Source organism: Typopeltis vanoorti, chromosome 4 (assembly GCF_054136105.1).
Source record: "Typopeltis vanoorti isolate ZY-2024b chromosome 4, IOZ_Tvanoo_1.0, whole genome shotgun sequence".
NCBI classification, from domain to species: Eukaryota; Metazoa; Arthropoda; class Arachnida; order Uropygi; family Thelyphonidae; genus Typopeltis; species Typopeltis vanoorti.
Window position 1 is genome coordinate 57,659,429 of NC_143552.1, and position 22,227 is coordinate 57,681,655.

General features: G+C 34.0%; 1 protein-coding gene across 9 annotated transcripts in view; it reads right to left on the minus strand.

Moving 5' to 3' along the window:
- Positions 1-22,227, minus strand: part of LOC150107333 (L-aminoadipate-semialdehyde dehydrogenase-phosphopantetheinyl transferase) — a 169,965-nt gene that overhangs the window by 90,126 nt on the left and 57,612 nt on the right. For 8 of the 9 annotated variants that reach the window (XR_016548193.1, XR_016548192.1, XR_016548191.1 and 5 more), the window contains exon 5: positions 14,596-14,766. The exons of the other annotated variant lie outside the window; for it this stretch is intronic. Coding sequence is in view for 4 of the 8 variants with exons in the window: in XM_090391195.1 (XP_090247321.1) it covers positions 14,626-14,766 (141 nt within the window). In the remaining 4 variants the exon portion in view is untranslated. The remainder of the gene's footprint in view (positions 1-14,595; positions 14,767-22,227) is intronic. 9 annotated transcript variants of the gene reach the window in all.

The window sequence follows — 22,227 nt, forward strand, 5'->3', positions numbered from 1 at the left end:
AGCAAAGGTCATGGCATTGGTGTTTTGGGATGCTAAAGGCATTTTGTTTATTAATTATATTGAAAAGGGTAAAACAATAACCAGGGAATATTATTCCGATCTTTTAACCAGACTAGACGAAAAAATTCATGAGAAAAGACCAAGTTTGCAGAAGAAAAAAAATCATCTTGCATCAGGACAATGCACCTGCCCAAAAAGTGTTTTGGCAATGGGAAAATTAAGGGATCTACACTATGAATTGTTGGAGCATCCACCCTATTCCCCAGATTTGGCTCCCTCTGACTTCTATCTCTTCCCAAAACTAAAACTCTTCCTCGCTGCTCAGCAATTTTCTTCGAATCAAGAGATAATGGAGCTGCAGCATCGCTGGAATGAATGTATTAGTCTTAAGGGAGATTATGTTAAAAAACGAAAATAATTTTGAAATTATAAATTCGTTTTTTCATTGTTAGGCCGAGAACTTTTCAGACCACCCTCTTATGTCCACATAAAGCAGACATGAAAGAGGGAAATACTGGCAATGGTCATGAGGCAGTGTGGTGTAACATAAAGATTGACATGAAGACATATTTAGTTGGATCTTGATATAGGCCAGGGAATGTAGAGTCTGGTGAAGAAGAAATGTATAAACAACTTGGATTAGTGAACAAAGGATGGGTAATTATTATGGGTGATTTTAATTATGGCACTATAGACTGGAATGAAGAGATAACATTTGGGAATAAGCAAAATGAATTTCTCAAGTTCTTCAGAGAAATTCTCAGGCGTCAAGGACACACGAGGATCAAGAATTTTAGTTCTGATCATTTCATCAGAGGATGCAATTGTGAGTGGAGTTTCACACTTTCCACCAATTGGTGAGTGATCATAGAGTGATTATCTGGGTTGTGGCAAGCCATATGCAGACTTCTGTGAGGAAAGGATATATGTGGAATTATAAGACTATTGATTATGACAAGCTTAGGTGTCAGCTTGAAGTTATAGCATGAAAAGAGGAGTTCAGCAGTAAGGTATAAATGTAAATGTTGCTTGGGAAATGACAAAGAAATACATAACTGTATCAATGTGTGAATGTATTCTGAAAGATAAAAGGCTGAATAAGGTAGGTTTAAAATGGATGAATGAGGAGCTTAAGCATGAAATCTGTAATAAGAACGTACTGTGGAGACAGTACAGGAAGAATAATGGTAATAATCAGTTACAAGCCAGGAGAGTAACTCAGTAAAGAAAACAAAAGTGCAATATCTGAAGAAATTGGCAAATCATGTGAAGAAAAACCTTTTTTTTTTTTTTTTACATATGTGGCATGTAGAAGGAAGAACAATTGTGGTAAGATGTTAATGGATGAAAATGGTAGAATGGTAACTGCTGCAGAAGGCATTGTTGAGGTATTTATAATTTATAAGGGTCTTTCATCCTCATAAGGGTGGAATTATGAACAACTTAAGTGTAGAGGGCATAGGAGAGGATGGCTTAATTGTAAGTGAGCAGGAGGTATTTGAGGAAATAAAAACCTCGATGTCAATAAGGCGATAGGATTTGATGACATATCTTTTTTTTTTTTTTTTTTTTTTTTTTTTTTGCTGACACTATAGGCATGTGAATATCTTAAGGGAATGTTCCAGGGAATTGGCAGTAGCATTGGCATGCTACTTCCAAGGCAGTGGAAGTAGGGTAAAATTGTTCCACTGCATGAAGGTCATGATAAGGCTGCACTTTCAAATTATAGGCCAATCTGTATATTTGGAGTTGGGGTGAAGGTACTGGAGAGATTGGTGAGAAATAGGATATAAAAATGGTTTGTTAACAGCAGTATTCTCTGTAGTTATCAGCATGGGTTTGTTAAAGAGAGATCATGTTTTACTAACTTACTTATCTACTATAACAAGGTAACAAATATCTTGGACAGGGATATGCATATACAGTAGTGTACTTGGATTTTGCAAAAACTTTTGATAGACTGCCACACGACAAGCTCTTAAATAAATTGAAACAGATGGGATTGGATAACAGACTTCTGAGTTAGATCAGTAACTGGCTGTCAAGATAGATATCAGAAAGTTGTATATGGGGGTGCAGTATCGAGGAAGGTCACTAGTAGTGTATTACAGGGGTTAGTTTTGGGACCATTGTTGTTCAATTTGTAGGTTAATGATACTGGTTTAACTAGTGATATGCAGCTGTTTGCAGATGATGCAAAACAGGGGAGAGCAATGGAGTCAAGTGGGTGTTATAGCCTTACAAGAGGACTTGAAAAGATTGCATGAATGGGCAGGTAAGTGGAACTGCCAGTTCAATGTTACAAAGTGTAAGGTTTTGAGATTTGTTAAGCAATGATGGAATGCAGAGTATACACTTGGTGGGGATAACTTTAAAGGAAGTGAAGGAGATGAGAGATCTGGGAGAGTGATAGTGGACAAGGATCTGAAATTCAGGGAACACATTGCACAAGTTGTGAAGACGTCACATCAGATAATGGAATTATGATGCAGAAGACCCTGACATACAGAAATAGAGGTTATGATGCCATTGTATAAAGCCTTGATCAGGTCTCATATGGATTATTGTGCACATTTGGTCTCTGGGTTTTCATGATGATGAGGATATGTTGGAATGGGTCCAGAGAAGATTCACAAAGGCAATCAGTGGTCTTTGGAATGTGGAGTACAAGGACAGATTGAGAGAATGTGAATTGTGAAGCCTCGTGAATAGGAGGAAGAGGGAGGGGGGGGAGATTATGATTGAAACATATGTTAGTTGGGGATTGTTATCATGTTGATGTGGAAGAGATTTTTCATAGAATGGGAGGGGGTGTAGAACAAGAGGCCATCGCTGGAAAGTGTATAAGAAGGGTGTGAGGAGCAGGTTCTTTGCATGGAGAGTGGTTGGTGAGTGGAATGCACTGGACCCTTCCATGATGAGTTTTGACTGCGTGGAGGTCAGATATTATGGAGTAATCACCACCCTCAAAAACAGAGATATAAAAATTTGCTCTAACGAACAAGCTCTTAAACAAGAATTACAAATTATTAGTGATACATTTATAAATAATGGCTATAGAAAAAATACCATCAATAAAATTCTTCATAAAACTGTTGTATCAAAAAATGCAAATATTATAGATTACAGTAAAACCATAACTATCCTATACATTAAAGAGTTATCATATAAAATAAATAGAATTCTACACCATTACAATATTAATGCTACTTTTAAACTGCCTATAAAATTAAAAAACATATGCAACTCTTCAAAGCATCCCTCCCCTTTCCCCCTCCCTTGGCCCACCCTGGGACATACCGAATCCATTGCACCTGTAACTTAGCTTATATTGGTGAAACTGGATGCACAATTGCTATCCATAAAATAGAACACAAACAACACATTAAATTTAACGATTTTGGTAAAGCAGGCCTCTCAAATCACGCTCTTAACACCCTACCACCAAACCAATTGGACAGGTACCTGTTCCTAACATCATATAAAAACTTGGTATGAGTGCAAAGTTAAAAAACCCTATGAAATTTTTATCAACTATCCTAATCTAAACAATAATAGCAGAATAAAAATCCCAAGAATTTGGATGGCACATACCCTTACTGCCCAAAACTTATACAGTTTTGTTCTAATATATGTGAATAATTATGTGAAAGCATGTTGCTCTTTAGCTTAATATATCTCTTGTGTCAGTTATGCTAAAACTCCTGTCAGCTGTGCCAATTATGTTAATCTCTCTTTCTCTGTAAAGAGACTGTTTTTTTTACACTGAGTGTTAGGTAAATATACAAGAGTTCCATCTGATTGGTGCAATGACTTTTAATTCTATTCCTTTTAGAATCCAGGAAATGATTGATTTGAGACAAAAAAAAAACATATCTTTAATGAAACTAAAAACTAGATACATGAAAAATATACTTAAATTAATATCTATAAAAACTATAACAATTATATATAATAACAATAATTGCTTAGAAGTAGAGAAAGAAAATAAAATAGTAGTTACATTCAAAATTATCTACGATCAGTGTTCATTCAAATAATCCAGGTATACTTAAAGAAGAAATAGTAAGTGCAATAAAAGAACTACCTAATGACAAAATGATAGGATGTGATAGAACATCAGCTGAGTTAATAAAAGAAATAGGCAAAAAAGGAACAGATTTTTAATAGAAATAATACAGAATATATATGATACAATCATACTACCAAAAGACTTCATAAAATCCATTTGCATTTCGATACCAAAATAGAATAATGCGCAGAATGTAAAGATTTTAGAACAATTAGTATCATGCTTCAAAAAATAATAATAAAAAAAATGTTTTCTAGAATTAAATGCCATATATTATATTAAAATATAATACATTAAATAAAAAATTATATATATCTACCCTATATATATAAAATTATAAGCCTTTTTATGTCACATTTATTGAAACATTTTGAAACTGAGTGTCGAGTCTTCAAAATTCGAGTCATCAGAATTCAAGAAGAACCGGCCTACCAGTCCAGAACTCGGGGGGTTGGGTGCCATAGGCATAGCCCCCCCCAGTATATATATATATATATATATATAAAAATATAAATAAAATATATATATATATAAAAATATATAAAAAATAATATATTAAAAGGATTCATGCCAGGAAAAAGTACAATTAACACAAGAAATGAATTAAAAACTGTTATTGAAAGATCAATAGAAATAAATAATAACATACATCTATGCTTTATAGACTTTCAAAAAGCATTTGACACGGTAAGCCATGAAAAGTTAATAGAAATATTAAAAACATTCAAATTGATACTAAAGACCTCAGAATAATAATAGAACTATACTGGAATCAGAAGACAAAAATTATAAACAAAAGTAATAATGAAACAACAGATACCAAAAGAGAAGTGAGACAAGGGTCTCACTTCTCTGTCTACTATACACTATACTATACAGTGAAATGATAATGAAAGAATTTGAAGAAATGGTCATAAAAATAAATGGCATTAGAATTAACAATATTAGATCTGCTGATGATTTAATTGACAATGGCAAATGCCCCCCAGTCCTTTCAACTGCCCAACACACAATGCCCCCATATCCTTTTGCCAGAAAGAGATCAGAAACCTAGTGTCTAAATTAGACATAAAGTCTCCTGGCCCTGATGGGCATTCCTTCAATTGTCCTGAAGGTCTGCGCACCAGAACTGACTTCTATCCTATGCTGCCTGTACATACTCCTACTCCACTGGTATATATTCCAAAGCCTGGAAACTGGCCTATATTCAACCTATTCCTAAGAAGGGTGACAAATCACTGCCATCTAACTACCACCCTATCTCACTCACCTCATTCTTATCTAAAGTGATGGAGAAAACAATCAATTCTCAACAACTTCTACACTACCTAAAAGGCACCCGGCTATTAAGTATCACAAATATGAATTTCATCACTGCCACTCAACAGGAAATCTACTATATCACCCATCTCTGGACAAAGGCCATGGAGAAATTTGGCAAATCTCAAGAGGTTGCACTTGATATGACCAACCTTACTCTACACAATTCACTTCAACCTACAGAACATCAACCACCACCGCCCTCAATTCTGACCTCCAAGCCATCCTCCAATGGGTCTCAGATAACCTCATCAACTTCAATGCTAGTAAAACCCAGTTCTCTCTCACTTCTCACAAAAAAGAACTATTTTCCCCCAGTATTATTTTTGATAACACTCAAATTCCCAGACAAGATGAGATTTCTCTTCTTGGAATTACCCTGACAGTCCTCTCCTGGCATAAACACATCACAACCATTGCATCCTCAGCTTCCAAAAAAAACTAGGATTTCTCTTTCACTCAAGATGTTATTTCACCTCTAAACAGCTGTTAAACTTATACAGATCACAAATCTGCACAGCTATCGAATACTGCTCTCTCATTTGGGGCTCCAAATGTGAGAACTAATAATAACCAACCTACTAAAAGCTCCCTCAAAATGCCTGACTCAATACAGAGGAGAGCAATTAGGTTGATAAATGATCCATCTCTTACCAACTCACTCTCCTCGCATAGACATTTGGTCTCTGCAATTTATGTATTCAATAAATATTTCCATGGCAAATGTCCATCTGAAATAGCATCAATAATTCCCCCAACTTAGTACTAAGCTCATTGGAACATGTGCAGTTGCTGCTCAACATCCCTTCTCAGGGTACCTTGAAACTCACAGAACAAGTTTTTCCTCCTACTTCATCCCTGCTACTGCTGTACTGTGGAACAGTCTTCCCTCTAATGTATTTCCCAAGGAATACAATATGCAGGCTCTTAAATCAAATGTAAACAAGTTTCTCCTTTCCCAACCCACTACCCATATACAGTACTAACATACTATAGGTTGATCAACCAACCTCTTGTGTATGGGCCCAACAAAAAAATAAAAAATTGGTGTTCATAGAGAAATCAAAAATAATTATAAAATATACTAATCAAAATAGAGTCAGAATTATGGCTTAGTATTAAATATAGCTAAACCCAAGTATATGGTAATAAGCAAAAAACAGCAACAAAACACGAATTTAAGAGTATTGACAAGATTCGTTCAAAATGTAAAGTCTTATAATTATTTAGGAGTAATGATTACAGAAGATGGAACAACAGTTTTGGAAATAAAATCAAGAATAGCAAAGGCAAAAGAAGCATTTTGGAATAATAAATTACTAATGACCTCTGGAATAAATAAACAGACTAAAATAAGAATTAATAAAGTCCTATGTATGGTCCACATTGAATTATGGATGTGAGATGTAGACATGTACAAAATCCAGAATTAAGAAACTGTAGACCTTTGAGATGTGGTACTATAGGAGAGCGCTGAAGATTTCATGGAATGAGAAAAAACTAATGAAGAGATATTGAAGTTAATGGAAACCAAAAGCACATTCATGGAAGACCTTATAAAGAGAAGGTGCAAGATGGAAGGACACACATTTTAGATGTTCAGCAGAGATAACATCTCTGGAAATACTGGAAGGAAAATTAGAGGGAAGAAGATCTCCTGGCAGACCAGCAACTTCTTGGGTTGATGATGTAAAGACCTCTTGTATATGGGCCAAACAAAAAAAATAAAATAAAAAATTGGTGTTCATAGAGAAATCAAAAATAATTACAAAATATACTAATCAAAAAAAAAAAAAAAAGAGTCAGAATTATGGCTTAGTATTAAATATAGCTAAACCCAAGTATATGGTAATAAGCAAAATACAGCAACAAAACACAAATTCAAAAGTATCAACAGGATTCGTTCAAAATGTAAAGGCTTATAATTATTTAGGAGTAATGATTACAGAAGAAGAAACAAGAGCTATTACAAGATCAAAAGAATGGCAGAGAACGGACACTGGCATACCATGACTGCTAATCTCCAAATTTGAGAAGCTACTTAAGAAGAAAAACTATAAAAGGAACTTTTAAGATTAAAACTATACTTGAGAGGTTAGATTTGGTCTCAGACTCATTTTATTGGTTTGTTTAACATGTACTTAATCAGTCTACTAGACTGAACATTTTGTTTTTTACAACAAATTCCTACAAACAATAAATGCTCATTAAAGTCAGTTCTTTATCATGCATTTTCTCAAAATATAAAACTTCTTAACTTCCACAGAACTGTGCAGTGTTTCCTTATTTACCACACATTGTTCCATTCATCCTCACTGTCTAACTGGAGTATAAATATTCTTACTTCAGGCAATTTTATTATAAGAAGCACAAATTATAAATTCTTTACCACAGAAAAACAGTTTATTTTGCTACTTTATAAACACTGTATCAAAGTAGAGCTTCTTCATTAAAGCCACTGGAGTCCTTGAGACAGAAGAGAAAAGTTTTCATTTTGCATTTCTTTGAACACCGAAATAGAAGGTCTACTTAATATCTCCTTTTATTTTATTGTTCACTTGTTGACCATCTCACTTTCCCAATCTTAGGATTCCACTTGTTAAGATTCCCTTTTCGGAATCCTCTATTAATATATTCTGTCATGTTTTCAAAAGCTCTTGAAAACAAATTTCTCTGATCCACGTTCTCAAACTTTCATTCTTTCTTTTCTTGTTTCTTCCATTACCGCAGTACTGAACGATCTCTCTCTCTGTCAGCTGTCAATTACCCATCAATCTCCTTGGTGAGCATGTGCACTTGTTCAACTAAATGGCAAGCAAGAAGTTAGTAATGGCTAACACTCTGTCATCGTTAGCAAAAAGCAAATGTCTTCATGATGGATGACAGATATCACTGTACACTTTACAACTGTGAATTACATAAACTAGCATTGAAATTATTACAGTTATATGATATCTGGTAAGTGCAATACATCTACATAACTTTACATTTCATTTTACCATATATATCAATTTCTTATTAGTTATAATCGGCGCCGATTATAAGTGGTTGTGAAACCAAACCTAATAAAATTCTAATATACAGAAACAATTGTAAAAAAGATTCATAATTACAAACTATGACGTTTCAATTGGGTAAACAGTATGTAATGCAGTTCCTGAATTCTTGAAGTTTGAAGAACATGAAAAAATGCTCACTATATTAATTTTAGTATGCTCAGTATTTCATCATGCACAAAGATGTCAGTGGTCAAAGAAACCTGTAAATGTAACCGGAAATGAAACAACTTAATAACCAAAGCTATCAAGAGTATGCCAATAATTTATGGAAAATGTGGTATTTAAAGATGAATTGCATCTTTAAATATACATATCTAATTTCATCTATTGAATCATTAACATTATAATGTTACATTCAACAGGATAATCTTCTTGAATGACAGGCAATATCAAGCAGTGATATGAGCTACTATCTGAATGGACAACAAGACTTTTGTATTTATGGTCTTACAGAAGGTTCTAATAAGGAAGAAATGGAGGAATTTTTCGAGGCATTAGAGAAGGCAGCTGACACAACGAAAAAGGCAAAGTTGGTCCTTGTTGGAGATCTAAACAGCAGAGCAGGAAATGATTACCAAACATATGATTGTTTGGGGAAAATTTGGAAAAAAGAGAAAAGTTAATAATAATGGTAAGTATCTGCTAAATTTCTGGTCTGGACATGGACTAGTTATTACTACACCATGTCCCAACATAAAAATGTGCACAAATTCATATGGAGAGAAGATGCAAGGAATAAGAAAAGTCTCATTGACTATGTTATTGTCAACAGTGATGTTTTCTTATTGGTTCAGGACACAATTTTAGAGGATTTGAAATAGGAAGTGATCACCATTTAGTGTTGAGCAGGATAAAATCGAACTTCATATTGAAAAGAAGAGCGTGTAAGAAAGTTCTGAAATGAATCAAAGTTGAATAGCTATCAGATGTGAACTGTAAACTCAAATACACAAACATTATTCAAGAAAAACTAAAAGAGTTTGAAAACAAGAACCTTGGAGATTCAGTGACAAACCTTAAAGAAAATTTTGACTACACAGGTATGGGTGAGGTAATCTGCAAGGAGAGAAAAATGAGAACTCCATGGTGGACTCAGGAAATTAAAGAGGCAGTCAAGGAAAAGAAGAAAGCATATCAAAAGTTCCTGGCAAGTAAGTCACCTTGTGCTCTTAGGGAATATACAGAGAAAAATGTAAGAAAAGAAAAGCATTATGTAAAATTAGCTAAAGAAAAGTCATGGGAAGAACTTCGGTAAGAACACTGAAAATAAATATAAGGAAAGTGGTAAAAATATTAAAAATTAGAGATAATAAAGGGGACATGAAAACTGAAGATAAAGATATTCTTGATATATGGAGTAATTACCTTGAAAGATTACTAAATGAAATGAGCAATAACAGCATGGTGGTAGAAAACACTCGACAGGAATGCCATCTGGAATATATAATCTGTACGCGAAGTAGAAAAACGCTATCACAAACCTGAAATGTAGAAAGGCAGTAAGAGGAAAGGATATTAGACCAGAAATGCTAAAATATGGAGGTATAAAAGTTTTACAGTGGCTACAGTGCATACGCTGGTCAGAGGGTCAAATTCCAGATGACTGGAGTAGAGCGCTCATAGTACCCTCTATAAAAAAGGAACTAAAACTGAATGAGAATTACAGAGGAATTTTTCTACTGAGTGTTCCTGATAAAATTTATGCAAGTATTCTTGAGAAACTATTTTCCTGTTTCCTATTAGTGGTGCTAACAGGCACTTAAGTACCCACGACCTTTCCAAGTATTCTTGGACTTCACACCCACAACCACATAACTCGAGGATGAGGTGGTTAGCCCTATGTCTCCCAGTGTAGATGCATGTGTTCACAGGGCCGGTTTGCCTGTTCTGGGGGATGAAAAAACCCGAGTTTACAGATGAAAAAATCCCCTACCTCCATATGAGACTGGCTAACTCAACTTCCATTGAAAAGACCAGATAAAGTTTCCTCACGTCACTGACGGGAATCGAACCCAGGTCTTTCCGACCAAAGGGCTTCGTCTATACCAACTGAGCTACGGGAGGCTCTATTCTTGAGAAACAGCTAAGAAAAATTGTGGAGGAGAAGTTTGGAGAAGAACAAGCTGGGTTCAGGCCAAACAGAGGTCATCAGCATCAGATTTTCACTTTAAGACAAATATGAGAAATCATGGGAATATAACAAGGATGTTTTGTAGATCTGGAAAAGGCATATGACAAAGTGCCAAGAGGAAAACTGTTCAAAATACTCCAGTTATATGGTGTAAATGGGACATTATATCAAGCAATATATATATTGCATATATATATATATATATACACAACTATATATAAATATACACAACTATATATAAATATACACAACTATATATATATACACAACTATATATATATATATAGTCTATTTGAGTTGTAAATCAGCAGAAATGGTTTGATGTTAAGCCAGGTGCGTGACAAGGGTGTACGCTGGATTGCATTAAGGAAAGCAGTATTAAACATGATATCAAAATTGGAGATGTTAACCTCAGCTCTTTACTTTATACAGATGATGTTATACTTTTAAATAAATCCAGGACAAGTTTACAGGGTTCTCTGACCAAATTGAATAACTGCTGTAATAAATTTTAGTATGAAAATCAGAATTAAAAAGACAAAGACAATGAGATTAGTAAAAAATACTAAACTAGTTGTACACAAGATGGCGTTCAAACCAATTTTAACTTATGGATATCTGAGAGTTGGGTTAGAAATAAAACTTCTGATCAGAGACTGGAGACCACAGATATGACATTTCTAAACAGTGGCATCAATGGCAGTATCATGTTAAAAACAAGGCTACTAGGAAAGAACATGACATTTTTAGTAGAGCTAATCTCAGGTGGTATGGCCACTTAAACAGAATGGGAGAGGAAAGATTAGCTAAACAAATGTTCTTCATCAGGATGGCAGGAAAAGACCCAGAAGAAGACCAAGACATAGGTGCACTGATACAGTAAAAAGTGCCTTTGAAGATAGAAATATAAGATCTGATAATGTTGAAGTCTTGGCAGGTAGAAGATTGATTTGGAGGAAAATTGTAGAAAGGAAGTTAATAATAGTGTAACTTTTCATGTATGACTATCATAAGATCCTGTATACCCCCCCCTGAGGGCATGTAAGGAATTTGATGATGATGTTACATTCAAATGTTTCAATACTTCAGCAGCTTCAAGAAACATCTTTCAGACAAGAATTTTGATTTACATAATAATTTTAATGCTATGGTCCTCTATAACTGCATTCATTTATCAAAGTCAAGAACTAACTTTGTGTTCTTTTGAAAAGACAAATGCAGTGCTTCCACTTTTGCCAATATATACTTGTATTTTATCCTGAACATCCCAGGAAAACTAGTAGCTTCCAACCAAAAGACTTGTCGATAGCATCTAAGCAAAGGAGGCTAACCACTTTATACAAAGAAGAGGAAATGCATGGAACTGTTAGAGTTTGTGTTGAACTCCTAATGATGTTAATGACATAAGAAAAGACCAAGTAGAAATAATTTTTTTTTTTTTTTTTTTTAAATTCTCAGTATAGGTATTAGATGAACTTCAGAAACTACAAAGATTCAAGTTGCACTATGCCAAACCATACTCTTTTTCAGGTTATCTTGGAAGTAAAGAAATATTCTACAGGCCGCACTGCTTCCAAAGGTAGCAGGATATTAGTTCACTGTTACTATGGCAATAGCGTTTAGGGTAATCCTTTCTTTTAGAGTTACATGGTGATCAGCATTCATTTTAAAAATTTATGGAATTTACAACCATGTTAAAAAAATCTTTTTTATTATCCCGACGTTTCGATCTTCACATCAAGATCATTATCTGGAGCATACATCAATATACAAGACAAGCTGAGTTACATTATTAACTGTAAGCTAAAGAAACAATGATTTGATCACATGTTATTCTGCTGGCATGACCTCTAGTGGGAAAAAAAAATTACATCAAGCTAAATTCTATTTACGATGACAGGAATAAACATTCTTTCAGAAACAATGGTGTCCTATTTTTAGTGTTACAATTCTTATTTTTGCTTTTAAGATACTGGATTTTCTACAGTCCTGTTTATAGTTGTTCTTAATGAGGAACGTTCTGTGGGTCGAATATATACCTTCCATATGTTTGGGATTTTTAGACCATCATTACTGTTCAGATTGGGGTGGTTGATAATAATCTCACATGCTTCCTTGAATTTTTGTTCATACCATGTTTTAGTGCGATGTAGACAGCTAGTGCTTTTCCAGTCAATTCTGTGTAAGGAATTCAGGGCATGATCAGAAAGGCCAGCTTCACCATAATTATTATATTTAATGTCATTTATGTTCTTTTTGTCTGATAGGAATTGTGCATCCTGTTTTTCCTATATATGGTATGTTGCAAGTACAATAAATCCGGTATACTCCAGGGTGGGCTAGTGGAAGGAGTGGGTCTTTGGATGAGTTGAGTAAGCGTTTTAATTTTGCAGAAGGTTTAAAGGTGGCTTTGAGGTTGTATTTTCGTAATACTCTGTTTATTTTGTCTGATGTTCCTTTAATGTAGGGAATGGTTATAGTTTTACTGTAGTCTGGTTTGTCTTTGTTTCTTATTGAGGTTTTGTAGTTTTGTTAATAGTGTTTTGGCTGTATCCATTTTTTTTGGAAAGTATTCAAGATAATTTTAAATTCGCCTTTTAGTGCCTGTTCGTTGGAACAGATCGTCTGCGCCCTGATTTTTAGCATGTTGATGACACCTAGTTTTTGTGTTGGGTGGTGGTAGGAGTTTATGTGTATATATTGTCCCATATGTGTCGGTTTCCAGTAAACAGTGAAGGAAAGATTGCCAGAGGGAAGACGTGTGACAAGTGTATCCAGAAACAGAAGTGTGTTGTGTGTTTCAATTTCAATTGTGAATTGTATGCATTTGTGTTGTTTGTTCAGGTGGCTAAGGAATGTGTCTAATGTCTGGCGGCCATGGGACCAGATCGCAAAAACATCGTCAACATTCTCCAACAGAACAAATTCCCTCCAGATATCACGACGCTCTTTGCGCATGTATTATGGTAGGGTTATTTTGAATGGCAAAACGCCTTCTACTTACAAAAAGAAGGCACAGCCATGAACTTGCCATTATCTCCCCCTATTGCTAACTTTTACATAGAAAATTTTGAGCAACTTGCCTTAGGTTCCTCCCCTTTAAAACCCAAAGTCTGGCTTAGATACGTTGACAATGTTTTCGCGATCCATCTCACCAACCCTATATCCATTCCCATATGTTGCAGTTTACGGATTAGAATTCCATGTGGTATCCTGTCAAATGCCTTAGCCAGGTCCAGCAGTATCACTGTAAACCCATTACCCTTATCCAGTTCAGTCGTCACTGTGTTATAAAACTTGAACAAGTTACTGAGGCATGATCTATCCTTCACAAAGCCATGCTGTCCCCCATACAGTATCTCATTTTCATCAATCCAATAAAAAAGTTTTTTTTTTTTTAACACGGTTGTAAATTCCATAAATTTTTAAAATGAGTGTTTAGGGTAAAGTCAGCGGTCAGCGGAGACCATGTGAGAGATAATTGCATTTTCCAAAAATAAGTTCCCTACAACAATTTCATGGTATGAATCATATAATTCTAGCATTGGCAAGTAAGGAAGTAGTAAAATAATTATATATAAAGTACTAAATGATATGATAATGTAAAAAATTTAAGGAACTATTTTATGCAGCATAAGCCTATAGTATGAATGATAAGAAAAGCTGGAAATGTAACTTATTCCGCTACTTCCAAGATAACCTGAAAAAGAGTATAGGAAAACCTGGGTCTCCAGAAAGAAAAACTATCTCTGTTTGAGACTGACTAAATTGCTTCAATCAAAAAGTCCTTCACACATTTCAACTAATTAATTTTTTCAATGAGATTTAAACCTAGGTTTTTCCAGCCAAAAGGAATCATGACTATGGAGGCACTTGGGAGAAAAAATTACAAATACACAAAATTACTACTAAGTAATTAACAGTTCTTTAACACTGAATTTTTTTTTTTTTAAAGAAACATTTAAAAATTTGTTTCTACTTATTTCTGGTACTCTGTTCCATTTGTAACTTACATTTTTCAACTTTTTATCCAAAATATATTTCTAATTTGGCAATTCCTCCTTAGAAGAAAAATTAATCCAATACGAAACATCATTAGGTAGTAATGGCTTAGCATTCTTAATGAGTTCTTTGAATGTAAGAATGTAAAAAGTTTCTTCCATACTTGGACTGTTCTCTACCATCTATAACATACTTCAGTAAATTAGTTATGCAGGTTGGCAAGTTAAAATATATTAAAATTATGAATACAACAACAACAAAAAAAAAAATGAAATGAAAAAACTAAGGTAGTTATCTAGTTTGTAATGTATAATAATTATAGCTAATAATTATTCTAGTTTAAATACACAAAAGTACCTAGACATTTCTAAATACTAAGCATTTTCCACTGCACACGATACACGTGTAGCATAATGGCATGCAGCTTTTAATTATCATCTGAGAAAAATATTTTCATATAGCATAGTAAGAAATATAATGCTCTATATGTACCATAAAGTTACACATGAAGAAGGAAGCTTACAGTAATCATAAAAATTTAAAAAGCTCTGCTGGATTGACCATAGTTATATTGCTAAAGTGTATAGATTTTCAAAACAAATATTATACTGACCAGCTGGTCAGTAGTGGTAATTTCAAGTAAACCTTTCCATAAGCTCGGCTGTGCAATGTCACAGTCATCACATTAAAAAAAAAAAAGTCGAGATAAAAATCAGCTGGTTCAGGATAAAAGAGTGTACAGAGGATTTGAAATTGGAAGTAACTATCGCTTAGTTCATGTAGGATGAAAATGAACTATCGCATTGAAAAGAATAATATGTAAGAAAGTTTTAAAAAGGTTAAAGTTGAGCTGCTTTTACAGATAAACTGTAGACTTCAACTATACAAACATGACCGAAGACAAAATTAAATAGTTTGAAAACAAAATTCAAACCTTGGAGTCTCAGTGGCAAACTCTGAAGAAAGCATCAATCAAACATAATAAAGGTGACATGAAAACTGAACCTAAGGATATCCTATATGTAGGGAGAAATTATTTTGAAACACTGTTAAACGAAACAAGCAATGACAGAACAGTAGCAGAAAATTTTCAAGAGGAATGCAAATAGCAGTGCATATCAATACTTAGGGATAGAAAAAGACATCAAAAACTTGAAATGTGAAAAAGCAGGGTGGAGTAGATGATATTCAATTAGAAATACTCAAATATGGAAGTATAAAAGTCTTACAGTGGCTACACTGCATAATTCAGAAGGTCAAATTCCAGATGATGGAAGTAGAGCCCTCATAGTTCCCATCTATAAAAATGAAATAAAGCTGAATGTGAAAATTAAGCTGGGTTCAGCCTAATAGCAGTTGTCAAGATATCAGATTTTCACTTTACGACAAATAGTTCAGAAATCATGGGAATATGACAAGGATATGTACTTTTGAAGATCTGGAAAAAGCATAAGACAAGGTGTCCAGAGAAAAACTTTTCAAAACACTACAATTATATGGGGTAAATGTAACATTATACAGAGCAATACACAGTCCACATTTAAATTGTAAATCAGCAGTTAGAACTGAAGGAAATACAGGAAGATAGTTTGATATAAAATCAAGAATAAGACAAGGATGCACATTACCTCCATCCTTATTATTATCTATATGGATCGCATTATGAAAGAAAGTGGCATTAAACCTGATATTAGAATCGGAGATATCAAACTGTGCTCTCTGCTTTATGCAAATGATGTACTCCTAAACACATTCAATGCAAATCTCCAGGTTTCTCTAACTAAACTACATAAACAGCTGTAACAAATTTGGCATTTCAAAAACCAAACTATGAAAACAGACAGGAATATTGAAAACTTTAGTTGCATTTTCAATGGAGAACCTATAAAACAAGTAAAATATTTCAGCTATTTAGGCACAGTTTTTAGTGAAGATGGCAAATTAAAGTTGGAATAGATAACAGAATAAGTAAAGCAAAATAAACAAAACAAAATTTATATAGAATAAGAGAAAAACTAGTCAAAATACTAAACTAGATGTATACAAGACAGTGTTCAAACCAGTTTAAAGTTATGGATCTGAGAGTTGGGTTAGAAATAATACACTTGATCAAAGACTAGAGACCATAGATGTGAGGGTTCTGAGGAAAATTAGGGGAGTAAACAGATGGCATCAATGGCAGAATCATATTAAAAATGAAGATATTAGGAAGGAACTGTTTGTATTCAAGAATGTGTTAAGCAGAGTAAATCTAAGGTGGTATGGCCACTTAAACAGAATGGTAAAGGAAAGGTTAGCAAAAGCAGGAAAGATGTCCAAAGGAAGATCAAGGATCTGGATGGATCAATTCAGTCAGAAGTGCCTTAAAAGCATAAAATGTTAGATATTGGAGTGCTGACATGTAACAGACTAATTTGGAGGAAAATTGTGGATAGAAGATTAATAATAATAAAATGTAAATTTAACCATGTAGTGCTGTCATAGTAACCTGAACACTCCTAGGATACATATCTGGAAATTGTTGAAGATGATAAGGATAAAATCAGGACTACCAGGAATCTGTGCAGTTGAAGAAGGGATGTATATCCTACCATGCATCATACTGAACAATACAGGATGTTAAATAAATACCTGTAAAACAAATAATAGGTTGAATGGGAAAACATTAATAACTTCAAAAAAGATAAACTTGGTCAAATTACATAGTGAACACTAGACACATTATGCTGGAGGATTATGTTTATCATGTAAATAATTGAATGATTTCTAATTAAAACTTGAATTATAATTATTGTGTGTCATCTCAATCACACATATTCAGAAATCTGTTTTATTCTGACAAAAGTAACACTTCAAAAGTTAATATGTATTTAGCAAATCATGCACCTATACAGCAAAAAACCTTAAGTCAATGGCACAAAGTGGTGATAATTTTTTTGAGTTCTAATAATTTTTATTGACCACTTGTTGATGATTCTTTAAAAGTGCCTTCAAATTTATATTTATATACCATAAAGTTTCCAAGAGTTACATCTGATGAGCATGAGAATGACAACCCTGAGGTACCAAGTCAGATTTAACCATACTTCATGTTCATCTAGTGGCCAAACTCCTTATTTAATTTCATCTTCTTACTGTCTAAGACTGCATTTCAAACTTTACACATGCAGAAACCAGTTTTTTCCCTTCTTTCTTTTTTCCCCTAATGCAATGTTTAGCTTATCATACATTGACATACATATATGTGCATATGATGTATAGCTGACATTTTTACTGACCATATCTGAATTTTTACATTTTCCAAGGACTCATAATTTTTTTTTTTTCATGAATTGCCATTGGGCCATGAACCACACTTTGGGAAATGCTGCTCTAAGTCTTCAGTCTCTATGCATTAGAGCAACTCAAGAATTAGAGGGCCTATTCTATTCATTTATATCCAATTTCCTATTATACAGAGAACTATAAAATGCATCTTTCAATGTATCCATTCAACATGGTGAAATTAAAAAAAAAAAATCCATGTTATGATGAGGCAAAAAAGAATAGTGGTGTTGAACAAATCTTAAAAAAAAGGTCAAATTAATACAAGTGAATTAATTTGACTCAGCTCTAAATACTCATAAGTTAAAACTGATTTGAATGTTGTCTCATATACCACTGATTTGGCATTTTGACTAATATCTCTCCCTCTCTTATTCTATATAAATTTATTCACCCGGCTTCTCACCATACCAGCATTGCATATTATGCCTAAATAGTTAAAATGTTTTACTTGTTTTATAGTTTTTCCATTCAGGATGCAGATGATATTTTCAATGTTTCTGTATAGTTTCATTGCCTTTGTCTTTTTATTGCTGATTTTCATATTTATTACACCAGTTATTCAATTTAGTCAGGGAATCCTGCATACTTGTACTGATTTATTTAGAAGTACAGGAAAAACCTCGCTTAACACAATTAATTAATCCATCAAGTAATACACACTAAATGAAATCGTGTTAAGCAAATACAATAAACAATAGGAATAATTATAATTCATCCATCAGTTAGCGTAAATTTGAAAAAAAATTATGTTTAATCTATATTAGAGGATAAAATCATCAAAGTTAATAAAAATCAATAGCTTAAATTTTTATTTAATGTCTAAACATTTGATTGAGCTACTTTTTTTTATAAAAAAATTAAGTAAAGATGTTTGAATAGTGCTCAACTTTTTCATCTTGTTATGCAATTTGCGATAGCTTGATTAAGATTTCGGCGGAATTCAAAGCTTTGTTCCATATCAAGAACAGCATCAAACAAAATTTCCTTAGCATGCTCAATGTGATTGAAAACTAGCTCAAGTTCTTTTGCAGTTAGCTTCTTAGTCGTAACATTCTCTTCTTGTTCACACTCTGTATCTTCTTCTTCTTCATATGCACAATGTTTTTCTAGTTGAAAGAGATCATTCTCGCTGAACTGGTCTGAATGGGAATTGAGCAAGTTTCTCACATCTTCATTATCCAGTTTGTGAAATCTAAGTTCTTTTCCAATTGTGCTGATTTCTTTAATAATGTTATCAGCTTTCTTTATCAGTCTTTCTCTATTCCATATCAGGAATAGGTAACTAAATTAAAACAAAATGAAGGAAAAGTGATTGAGCAAGAGAACAGAGATTGCACGTATGCTTGTGACGATAGCTTTGAGTCAACTGCCAAGTGCCGCCGGCCACTGCCCACTACATTGAAAGTTCCACCGCTTGCTGCAGAATGGCAACAAAAAATTTCACATAGCTTAAAAAAATTGTGTTAATTGATTAATCACTCGCTTAAAGTGAGAAATAGTATCATTTCATTCACTCCCGCTAACTGATTATGGCGCATATCGAATTCGCATTAAGTGAGATTTTCTTGTATGACATCCGCATAAAGTAAAGAGCTGATATCATCATCATCAAATTCCAGTCATGTACCCCAAGGGGTGTGCAGGATATGATAGCACTACAAGAAAAATTTACATTACTAACTTCCTATCTACAATTTTCCTCCAAATCAGTCTGTTAATTGTCAAGACTCCAACATTATCAGATCTCACATTTCTATTGTCTAAGGCACTTTTTACCGTATCAATCCATCTATATTTTGGTCTTTCTCTGGGTCGTTTTCCTGCCAACCTGGCAGAGAACATCTGTTTTGCTAATCTTTCCTCGTCCATTCTGTTTCAATGACCATACCACCTGAGATTAGCTTTGCTAACGCATTCCTGGATGCTGACAATGTCAAGTTCTTTCCAATATCCTCGTTTTTAATATGATATTGCCATTGATGCCATCTGTTCATGCCCCTAATCTTTCTCAGGACTCATATCTTCAGTCACTAGTTTTTGGTCAAGTGTTTTACTCCTGACCCAGCTCTCGGATCCATAAGTTAAAACTGGTTTGAATACAGTCTTGTATAGAGCTAATTTAGTGACTAATTTCTCTTATTCCATATGAATTTATTCAACTGACTTCCTACCAGCTTCGTTGATTCTGTTGTCTATTTCTATATTTAATTTACCATCTTCCCTAAAAATCGTGTGGCTGAAATGTTTTACTTGTTCTATAGGTTCTCCATTCATAATGCAGTTGACATTTTTTTCAATAATTCTGCCTATTTTCATTGTCTTTGTCTTCTTATTGCTGACCTTCATATCATATCTATTACAACAATTATTCAAATTATTCAGGGAATCTTGCAGACTTGTAGCAGATTTATTTAGAAGTATAACATCGTTCTACATAAAGCAAAGAACTGACATTAACATCTCCAATTTTGATATCAGGTTTAACACTACTTTCCTTCATAATGTGATCCATATAGATAATGATTAACAGAGGGGAAAATATACATCCCTGTCTGACAACAGATTTAACATAAAACCATCTTCCTGTACTTCCTTCAATTCTAACTGCTGACTTACAACTCAAATAAAGAGTAAGTATTGCTTGATATAATGCCTCATTGACACCATATAACTGTAGTGTATTGAATAGCTTCACTCTTGGCACCTCATCATATGCCTTTGCCAGATCTACAAAACTTAAATATAGATCTTTGTTATATTCCCATGATTTCTCAACTATTTTCGTAAAGTGAAGATCTGATCCTGACAGCCTCTATTTGGCTTGAATCCAGCTTGTTTTTCACCAAGCTTTTCTTCCACAATTCTTCTCAACCGTTTCTCAAGTATACTGGCATAAATCTTGCTTGGAACACTCAGTAGGAAAATACCTCTGTAATTCTCACATTCAGTTTTATTTCCCTTTTTATATATGGATACTATGAAAGCTCTACTCCAATCATTTGGAATTTGCCCCTCTGTCCAAGCCATCTGAACTATGAAGTGCAGCCAATGTATGATTTTTAACCATACTAACTTGAGCATTTCTGGTCGAATATCATCTACTCCTGCTGCCTTTCCACATTTCAGGCTTTTGATGGCTTTTTCTACTTCAAGTATGGATATGTATTCCTGACTGCATGCCTGGTCAGTGTTTTTTACCATTGTACTGTCATCACCGCTTGTTTCATTTAGCAGTTTTTCAAAGTAATTACTCCATACTTCAAGGATATCTTTTTTCCTCCAGTTTTCATATCACCTTTATGATCACTAATTCCTTTTACGACACTCTTTCCTCCATTTCTGAGCTTCAACAACCTCCAGAATATCTTGCCACCTTCTTGATATTTATTTTCTATGTTCTTACCAAAATCTTCCCATGACTTTTGTTTAGCTAGTTTTACACAGCGTTTAGCTTTCTAACGTTTGTCTCTGCATTCTCTAAGAGCACAAGCTGACTTATGTGCCAGGAACTTTTGATATGCTTTCTTCTTTTCCTTCACTAATTCTTTTACTTCTTGTGTCCACCATGGAGTTCTGATTTTTTTATCCTTGTAGATAACCTCACCACATACCTCTCAGGCTGAATCAATTAGGGTTTTCTATAAGGGTTGCCACTGATCTCCAAGGTTTGGTTCCTGTTCTCAAATTCTCATTTTTTCTTCAATAATCTTTGTGTATTTTAGTCTACAGTTCACATCTGAGAGCTGCTCAACTTTTATTCGCTTTAAAACTTTCTTACATGTTTTTCTTTTCAAAATGAAATTTAATTTTATCCTGCTCAAGACTAAATAGTGATCACTTCCAATTTCAAATCCTCTATACACTCTGGTGTCCTGCACCAAGGAGAAAACATCACTATCTACAATAACATAGTCAATGAGACTTTTCTTATTCCTTGCCTCCTCTCTCCATGTGAATTTGTGGATTGATAGGCACTATCAATCCACCTATATCTTGGTGGATTGATAGTGCCTATCAATCCACCAAGATATAGGTGGATTGATAGGCACTTTGTACCGTATCAATCCACCTATATCTTGGTCTTCCTCTGGGTCGTTTTCCTGCCAACCTGGCAGAGAACACTTGTTTTGCTAATCTTTCCTCTTCCATTCTATTTAAGTGACCATACCACCTGAGATTAGCTCTGCTAACGCATTCCTGGATGCTGACAATGTCAAGTTCTTTCCTAATATCCTCGTTTTTAATATGATATTGCCATTGATGCCATCTGTCCACGCCTCTAATCTTTCTCAGGACTCTCATATCTGCAGTCTCTA